At 43.9% G+C, this 10,000-nt stretch overlaps 1 protein-coding gene across 1 annotated transcript in view; it reads right to left on the reverse strand.

Annotated features, from left to right (window-relative positions):
* LOC130079394 (myosin heavy chain, cardiac muscle isoform-like) overlaps positions 1-10,000 on the reverse strand; it is a gene marked incomplete at its 3' end in the record, with an annotated part of 48,522 nt that overhangs the window by 698 nt on the left and 37,824 nt on the right. Inside the window, exons 9-12 of the mRNA XM_056244641.1 lie at positions 9,088-9,205; positions 4,930-5,057; positions 1,859-2,055; positions 672-804 (exon numbers count right to left, since the gene is read on the reverse strand). Of these exons, the coding sequence (XP_056100616.1) occupies positions 672-804; positions 1,859-2,055; positions 4,930-5,057; positions 9,088-9,205 (576 nt within the window). The remainder of the gene's footprint in view (positions 1-671; positions 805-1,858; positions 2,056-4,929; positions 5,058-9,087; positions 9,206-10,000) is intronic.

Consider the following 10,000-nt stretch of genomic DNA (forward strand, 5'->3'; position numbering starts at 1 on the left):
TCTTATGGAGAAATGAGCTGTTCAGGTGTTGTCATCAGTGTGCATTCAGATATATATTTAGACATTATACAACAATTTGTTTGGTGAAGTTTAAGAGTTTTTTTAGGTTCTTCATTGTAAATGTTTTCAAATCTGATCACTTCATATCTGTGTGCAGTCTGCTTTGTGACTGATTAATTTTTATTAAAAAAACATTTTTTGAGAAAAATTGAGAAAAAAACCCATTGCCCCCATTATATGACCTCCCAATGGGAATTCCTAGGTGTGTGTGTGTGTGTGTGTGCATGTTTGTGTGAGTGAGTGTGTGTGTGTGTGTGTGTGTGTGTGCGTGCGTGCGTGTGTGTGTGTGTGCGCGCGCGTGAGTGTGTGTGTGTGCCTGCGTGCGTGCGTGAGTGAGTGTGTCTATGTGTGTATTTGTATGCATGTGAGTGTTTGTATGTGTGTGTGTTCTGCATTGGGGATGTTCTATAGTCTTATGCCTTCATTTGTGTCTAGGATGACTTGACGGTGAGTAAATCATAAGGTCTTTTTTGGGTGAACTGTCCCTTTAAGAAAGAAATTAAAATTTTGCTTTTCAGCCATTGTGACATCTGACAGCCCTATGCGGCTCTGCTCTACTTGCATTGGCTGTGAGAGATGCATGCGTGACAGTATTGATGACGGGTTCTGACCTTCTCCAGATCCACACTCAGCTCCTCCAGCTCTCCCTGCAGACGCTGCTTGCTCTTCTCCAGGCTGGAGCTCTTGGTTTGCGTGGCTTCCAGCGCCTCCTCGGCCTCCTGCAGTCGCACACACAGCTTCTTCCTGAAACACACACCGTTACTGAGCAGACCGAGAGTCGAGGACAGAACGATGGCATGCTGATGCTGCTCCAAAGAAGTGCATCGGATCAAATCCTGGATTTTTAAAGAGTAAAAAGGATTCTGAAATGGGATTAGATCACGTAATCCAGACTTGGTTTTGATCTGGATCAGTGCGTGTTCAGAGTCGATTCTTTCTTTTGGGAGACAATAACTTTATTTATCGTGTTCTTTCGACTTTACAATTTTAAAGAACGTTTACATTCACAAACAGCGGTAACACTTTACAATAAGGTTCATTATTTAACATGAACTAATAATGAACAATACTTCATCAGCATTTATTAATCTTAGTTCATATTAATTTCAACATTTACTAATACGTTATTAAAATCAAAGGTTGTATTAGTTAACATTAGTTACTGCACTGTGAACTAACATGAACAAACAATGAACAGCTGGATTATTATTAACTAACATTAACAAAGATTAATAAATACTGTACAAATGTATTGCTCATGTTAGTTCATGTTAGTTAATACATTACCTGATGTTAACTAATGAACCTTACTGTAAAGTGTGACCCAAACAGCTTTATTACACACTGCATGAAAGGGAATATTGGAAAAACAATAATAGGGGCACTTTAACTGTTACAGTGATACAGTAGAATAATCTGGCTGTCTATTAAGCATTTTAGTACAATGCATTGCACTAACAATTATTGCCAACAGGGGGACTTTAACAATTAATCGTGCAGTTCTAATAATCTAGTGAGTGAGTGGAGGCAGGGCTCATTTGCATATTCATAGAATAACATATACTAAATGAGGCAAGCGTGTCGAGTTACATTCAAGCTATTTATTCTTATTTTTATTCAAGGAAAAAGATGAGTTTTAAGGGATAAAATGATTGACTACAGGAGGACTTTAACAATGAATCGCACAGCTCTAATACACACATAATACAGCACAATGAGCACAAATTTGAAAATGCGGTTCATTTTTGACCTGGAACCACATTAGGTGTGTCAGCACGTTTACACCATTGATGCATACTTGGTTTCCTCGAGCTCGTCGCAGTGCTGGATGGCATCGGCCTCGAGGCGGCTCCTCCAGAGCGTGATTTCACTGTTGAGTTTAGAGACGAGACGCTGGAGCTCCTGTTTGCTCTCCTGCTCCTCCTCAAACTGCTCCTTCAACACCACACACTCCTGGCGAACCGCAGACAGAGCGCCGCTCAACGCCGCTTTAGCCTGAACACACACAACCACGTCACTCACACACCACCTGGATCCTCACGTAGTATTTTGTGTTTAAAAGACGTCTAATTGCCGTCCAAACACACGTCATATAGTAACACGTTTAGCCAATTTAGCCAGACGTCTAGACTAAAACAAGGCAACATTTGGGCTGTCAGTGAAAATTTAATAGACGTCTAAACCAGAACCCAAGACTAGACTAATCATCAAATAGATAACAAAGAAATTAAATGAGTGAAGAAATGAAACCAAACACCTTGTAATCAATGTTTACTTTGCTTACATGATGGAATATCATACATATCGCAAGTTATTTTGGCAAAAACGACATGTAACCAAATACAAGGGGTTATTTTGGCTAGAAGTGTGTTACTCATAGCCGGATTATATCGGGTTTATAGTTAACCTACTCATAGCCGGACTATATCGGGTCTATAGTTAATCTACTCATAGCCGGACTATATCGGGTCTATAGTTAACCTACTCATAGCCGGACTATATCGGGTCTATAGTTAATCTACTCATAGCTGGACTATATCGGGTCTATAGTTAATCTACTCATAGCTGGACTATATCGGGTCTATAGTTAATCTACTCATAGCTGGACTATATCGGGTCTATAGTTAACCTACTCATAGCCGGACTATATCGGGTCTATAGTTAACCTTCTCATAGCTGGACTATATCGGGTCTATAGTTAATCTACTCATAGCTGGACTATATCGGGTCTATAGTTAACCTACTCATAGCCGGACTATATCGGGTCTATAGTTAATCTACTCATAGCTGGACTATATCGGGTCTATAGTTAACCTACTCATAGCCGGACTATATCGGGTCTATAGTTAATCTACTCATAGCTGGACTATATCGGGTCTATAGTTAATCTACTCATAGCTGGACTATATCGGGTCTATAGTTAACCTACTCCTAGCCGGACTATATCGGGTCTATAGTTAACCTACTCATAGCTGGACTATATCTGGTCTATAGTTAACCTACTCATAGCCGGACTATATCGGGTCTATAGTTAACCTACTCATAGCTGGACTATATCCGGTCTATAGTTAACCTACTCCTAGCCAGACTATATCGGGTCTATAGTTAACCTACTCATAGCCGGACTATATCGGGTCTATAGTTAACCTACTCATAGCTGGACTATATCAGGTCTATAGTTAATCTTCTCATATCCGGACTATATCGGGTCTATAGTTAATCTACTCATAGCCGGACTATATCCGGTCTATAGTTAACCTACTCCTAGCCGGACTATATCGGGTCTATAGTTAACCTACTCATAGCCGGAGTATATCGGGTCTATAGTTAACCTACTCACAGCCGGACTATAGCGGGTCTATAGTTAACCTACTCATAGCTGGACTATATCGGGTCTATAGTTAACCTACTCACAGCCGGACTATAGCGGGTCTATAGTTAACCTACTCATAGCTGGACTATATCGGGTCTATAGTTAACCTACTCATAGCCGGACTATATCGGGTCTATAGTTAACCTACTCATAGCCGGACTATATCAGGTCTATAGTTAACCTACTCATAGCTGGACTATATCGGGTCTATAGTTAACCTACTCATAGCCGGACTATATCAGGTCTATAGTTAACCTACTCATTGCCGGACTATATCGGGTCTATAGTTAACCTACTCATAGCCGGACTATATCGGGTCTATAGTTAACCTACTCATAGCCGGACTATATCAGGTCTATAGTTAACCTACTCATAGCCGGACTATATCGGGTCTATAGTTAACCTACTCATAGCCGGACTATATCGGGTCTATAGTTAACCTACTCATAGCTGGACTATATCGGGTCTATAGTTAACCTACTCATAGCCGGACTATATCGGGTCTATAGTTAACCTACTCATAGCCGGACTATATCGGGTCTATAGTTAACCTACTCATAGCCGGACTATATCGGGTCTATAGTTAACCTACACATAGCCGGACTATATCGGGTCTATAGTTAACCTACTCATAGCCGGACTATATCGGGTCTATAGTTAACCTACTCATAGCCGGACTATATCGGGTGTATAGTTAACCTACTCATAGCCGGACTATATAGGGTCTATAGTTAATCTACTCATAGCCAGGCTATATCGGGTCTATAGTTAATCTACTCACAGCCGGACTATATCGGGTCTATAGTTAATCTGCTCACAGCCGGACTATATCGGGTGTATAGTTAACCTACTCATAGCCGGACTATATCGGGTCTATAGTTAATCTACTCATAGCCGGACTATATCGGGTGTATAGTTAACCTACTCACAGCCGGACTATATTGGGTCTATAGTTAACCTACTCATAGCCGGACTATATCGGGTCATAGCCGGACTGTATCGGGTCATAGCCGGACTGTATCGGGTCTATAGTTAACCTACTAATAGCCGGACTATGGACTATATCGGATCTATAGTTAACCTACTCATAGCCGGACTATATCGGGTCTATAGTTAACCTACTCATAGCCGGACTATATCGGGTGTATAGTTAACCTACTCATAGCCGGACTATATCGGGTCTATAGTTAATCTACTCATAGCTGGACTATATCGGGTCTATAATTAACCTACTCATAGCCGGACTATATCGGGTCTATAGTTAACCTACTCATAGCCGGACTATATCGGGTCTATAGTTAACCTACTCATAGCCGGACTATATCGGGTCTATAGTTAACCTACTCACAGCCGGACTATATCGGGTCTATAGTTAACCTACTCATAGCCGGACTATATCGAGTCTATAGTTAACCTACTCATAGCCGGACTATATCGGGTCTATAGTTTACCAAGACGGAGAAATGACAGCTATTGCTTGCTGGGATCACACACACCTTGAGCTCTTCCTCGAGTTGTTTCTTGAGCTCCTCGTGTTGGGACATCAGCAGGGTTCTGGAGCGGCTCATGTGGATGCCCTTGTTCTCCAGATCCTCCATTTGCCTCGCAAGCTCATTGTTTTCAACTGCAAAGGCAAGATTGAACACGTTTAAACCACTTGAACGAACGCTTAATCGGAGCAGAACACGGATTAAACCTTGTGCATCCTTATGGGTATTTTTGTCTTTTTAATTTTTTTTATCATTTTACCTGTGTTAATGCCCCCCATTAACGATTAATTTAATCCCCCCCCCCATCCCCCCATTTCCTTCTAAAAAAATCTATTTTGCACTAGGTACAATAAAAAATGGTTCCTCTCAGGACCTTAAAATGAAGATACCAAAAGTAAAGTTTGTTTAAAACCAAAATCTAAAAGGATATTAGGATATCTTTAATACTTCTTGAGTTACAGGAAGTCTATTTAGCCGACAGGTCCACGTATATTCAGATATAAGGGGGCTAAAAGAATATGGGTAAGTGGCGATGCCAAAAGTTGAACAGACGCTCGCGAGCTATCTGTCACCAGCATCGGCATTGGCCCTGAAGTCCCAATGCTGCCAAATAAGTCATTAAAAACATAAATCAACACTAGTGGGAAAAGCATATACAGCAGAAGGTGAGACCGGTGCATGCCTTCATACTATGGCTATATTACAGGCATATCAGGCTGACCTGCTGAGGGACCTGGAGACTAGCAAGGGGACGGGGCCTGATGTGGTCCGAGAACTGCGTCGGGCCACCGATTTGCCTATTCGGGCAACAAAAGAGACTGCTCGTGCTATTGGGCAGTCTATGGCAGCTAATGTGTCTTCGGAGAGACACCTTTGGTTAAATTTATCTGAGATAAAGAACAAAGATAAATATTTCCTGCCGGACGCCCCGCTATCGCCCCCTGGCCTCTTCGGTGATGCTGTTAACACCGTAGTCGAGAGGTTCCAGGAGGCTAAAAAGCCAGCAGAGGTGTTCAAGTACTAAGTCCCTTGCCGTCAACAGGCCTCTGGGGCTGCTGGGCGTGAGCAGCCCTAGTCGTCGAGCTCCTCGTATCGAGCGCAACTCAAGCAGAGTGTTTCTTCTTGTGCCCCCCCTCAAAAACCATGGGGTGCGGGACGACACCCTCAGCCGAAGTCTTCTAATTAGCAGACCGATCTGAGGACCGTTCTGCTCGTGAAGAAGGCTTTGGTTAAGAAGAGGTCCTGACGCCACAGGTGTCAGACCTCTGAGGGCAGCCCCAATCAGGGTGGAGCAGTATTCACCTCATTATACAGTGCTCACTCAGACCTCAGTGCCCTCAGGAGGCCGTTCTGCCAACCCTGCCACCCACAGTGCCTGGGGCGCAGCGGTTTCCAGCGAGCTCCTTATCCAGCATCACCACAACACTGGATCAGACTCGCTCTCCAAGGAGGGTCGAAAGTCAGTCAAATCGGTTGTTTCCTGCCAGTATGCTTCGGGTCACCGAAGTGGCTGCTCTTATTACACCAGAGACCAGCCTCGAGAGGTCAAGGGGGTCTGCGTTCACGTCCACTATGCAAACTGGAGCACCAGATTCTATTGTGGTCCCTAGGGAAGATGCTCTCCCTGAGAGCAGTTTATATTCTGGGACTTCAAAATGTAGGAGCAGATATACTGTCAAGACAGGGGCTGAGCCCCGGAGAATGGTGGAGCACATTTGGGAGGTTTATGGCCAAGCAGAGGTGGATCTGTTTGCGTCTCAGGACATGACGCACTGTCCACTGTGGTTCTCTATCTCACACACCCAGCCCGATTGGGACTGGACGCACTAGTACAGAGGTGGCTGAGACTGCGTCTGTATGCATTTCCCCCGATTGCACTGCTCCCAGGAGTTCTGGAGAAAGTCAGCCAAGACAGAATGAGTTTACTGCTTCTAGCTCCGTACTGGCCAAGCCGAGTGTGGTTCTCGCTAGTGATGTAGTACTCGAGTCCGGTCTCGGACTCGAGACCGGTCTCGAGACCAATTTCTGCTTTCTCGGATTCGTCTCGGACTTGTTCCTTCAAAGACTCGGTCTCGACTCGGACTCGACCCTTCAAAGACTCGGTCTTGACTCGGCCTTGGCATAGGCGGTCTCGTCCCCATCACTAGTTAAGACTACTTCTCTAAACAATTCCCAATCTAGCTTAGTCTGTAGGCCTAACTGTTGATTATTAACTGGGGTGATATTAAATCATGAATATCAAAACTGATGTCGAGACAAAATCTCGACTCGGATATGCTTCCTCAAACAAAATCTCGACTCGGACTTGCTTCCTCAAAGACTCAGTCTTGACTCGGACTCGACTGTATTTGAAAACCAATGGACTCGGTCACGACTCAGACTCGACCCTTCAAAGACTCGGTCTTGACTCGGACTCGGCATAGGCAGTCTCCTCCCCATCACTAGTTCTCGGACCTAATATCCCTTCTTGACGACTCTTCCCTGAAGCTGCCGGGCAGTAGAGACCTTTTAACTTCACCCTGTGGGTCTGGCCTCTGATGGGGCCCGACTCATAGACTCTTGTCTCTCAACCGAGGTTGTAGAGACCATACTGAACTCCAGAGCTCCGTCCACGAGGAAGCTATACGTCCTGAAGTGGAGAGTTTTTACTTCTTGGTGTAATCTACGACAATGGGATCCAGTTAATTGTCCTGTGGGACAATGCTAGAGTTCCATCAAGATCGTTTCTCATCAGGTTTATCTCCTTCCATACCGAAGGTATATGTTGCAGCCATAGCAGCTTACCATGTCCCCTAGGGTGGTCTATCTGTAGGGTGAGACCCTTGATAACACATTTCCTTCATGGCACCCTGAAGCTGAGGCCTGCCGTTCGTACCAGAGTTCCAGCCTGGGATCTGGCACTGGTTCTAGAAGGTTTATCTGTCGCTCCCTTCGAGCCTCTTTATTCTGTCTCAGAAATGTTTCTGACCCTCAAAACTGTGTTCCCTCTAGCTATTTCCTCACTAAAGAGAGTAGGAGATCTTCAGGCCTTATCGGTATCCCCATCGTGCCTGGAATTTTCACCCGGGATGGTCAAAGCTTTCCTCTATCCTAAGGCAGGATATAGCCTATCGTTCTGCAGGCATTCTGTCGTCCTCCTTTCAAGGATCAAGACCATGAAAATTTAACCTCATCTGTCCAGTCAGAACACTAGTCAACTATGTCCACAGAGCTGCCCTGTGGCGAAAGTCTGATAAACTTTTAGTGTGCTTTGGGTCTCCTAAGAAAGAGCTTGCTGCATCAAAGCAGACTGTTAGCAAGTGGATAGTTGAGGCTATCTCTCTTGCTTATGAGGTTTCGGGCCAGCCTTCACCTCTGGCCATTAGAGCCCATTCAACAAGGAGTATGGCTGCCTCCAGGGCCCTAATGTCAGGGGTATCCCTTCAAGAAGTCTGCGATGCAGCGGGCTGGTCCTCGCCATTCACTTTTGTCAAGTTTTATGACTCGAAAGGGAACGTCTCAGGTTACGACTGTAACTCTAGTTCCCTTAAAAGGGAACGAGACGCTGCGATACGTCCTACATCCCTGTGATCGGCTTGATCGAAGCTTTTATCCTTTCCTGGTCGTGACGTCACCCGCCCGTGACATTCACTCTCGCCATTGGACTAGTTGATACAAGTGCTTCAGACGCTATCACTCAATTCACCTTCTCAGGGAACTAGGTTTACAGTCGTAACCCGAGACGTTTCTTCACATCCATTGTCGATGTTTCCAATACCAAAACAAGTAATTTTTCATCGGTTAGTCAGCTTGATAATGTTGTTGTAAATTGTGCTGATTTGCCACCAAGATAATGTTGAGTACGTCACAGAAAACGTGTACGTTTACGAGATCAATGAATGTAAAATATTCCTGTCTGGACACTGTGGTCAGAATTGAAGCAAAAGCTGAGGTTTACTAGAAGAACATGTTTAGTTGTGCAGAAATTGACTATTTGAATATAAGAAATGCTTTTACATACGTTCCTGTTATATTTGACTAGTAGGATTAAGATCTGTCCGTACTGTGATATATTTTATTTTTCAGGATTCTTTGATGAATAGAAAGGTGCTCCAAAAAATGTGTACTGCCTCCACACTAAAGAACGGCAGTGTAATCCAGGTAATTCAGTGAGAGGAGCGTCACCTGAGAGTCTGTTCTTGGCAGCAGTGACTTCACTGACGGTTTTCTGCAGGTCTTCACTCCTGGTGTTGGATTCACACAGAAGCTCCTCTAGTTTCCTAAGCTGTGTGTCAGTCGAGGCCTGATGGGACACATGGTCATACAGCATCAGCTGTGATTTATCAGTGCTTTAAGGAGTAGTTCACTTTAAAATGAAACTTACCCCATTATTTACTCTCCCTCAAGTCATCCCAGGTGTGTATGACATTCTTCTTTCAGACGAACACAATCAGAGGTATCTTAAAAAATGTCCAGGCTCTTCCAAACTTTATAATGGCAGTGAATTAAAGTGCATCTGTCCGTCTTAAAGTGCTCTACAGGCTCCAGGGGTTAATAACGGCCTTCTGAAGAGAAGCCAATGCGCTTGTGTAAGAAAAATATCCATATTTAACACGTTACAAAGTAAAATTCTAGCTTCCGGCCAAACATACATAGTCTATGTACGCCTAAAGCATAATTTACGCAACTTGTGACGTCAGAAGTAGCGTAGTGTGTGTGTGAGTAGTGAGTGTGTGTGCGCGTACTGTGTCATGGCGTAGCCTAAATATCAGCAGTACGTCGCATTACTCGCATAAGTTGTGCTTTAGGCTTAATAAGTGGAATGCACTTTTATGATGGATAGATGCACTTTTATCATGGATAGATGCACTTTTATGATGGACAGATGCACTTTTATGATGGACAGATGCACTTTTATGATGGATAGATGCACTTTTATCATGGACAGATGCACTTTTATCATGGACAGATGCACTTTTATCATGGACAGATGCACTTTTATGATGGACAGAAGCACTTTTATGATGGATAGATGCACTTTTATGATGGATAGATGCACTTTTATCATGGATAGATGCACTTTTATGATGGACAGATG

This window comes from Rhinichthys klamathensis, unplaced genomic scaffold (assembly GCF_029890125.1).
Source record: "Rhinichthys klamathensis goyatoka isolate OS25496 unplaced genomic scaffold, OSU_Roscu_1.1 h1tg001040l_1, whole genome shotgun sequence".
Lineage (NCBI taxonomy): Eukaryota > Metazoa > Chordata > Actinopteri > Cypriniformes > Leuciscidae > Rhinichthys > Rhinichthys klamathensis.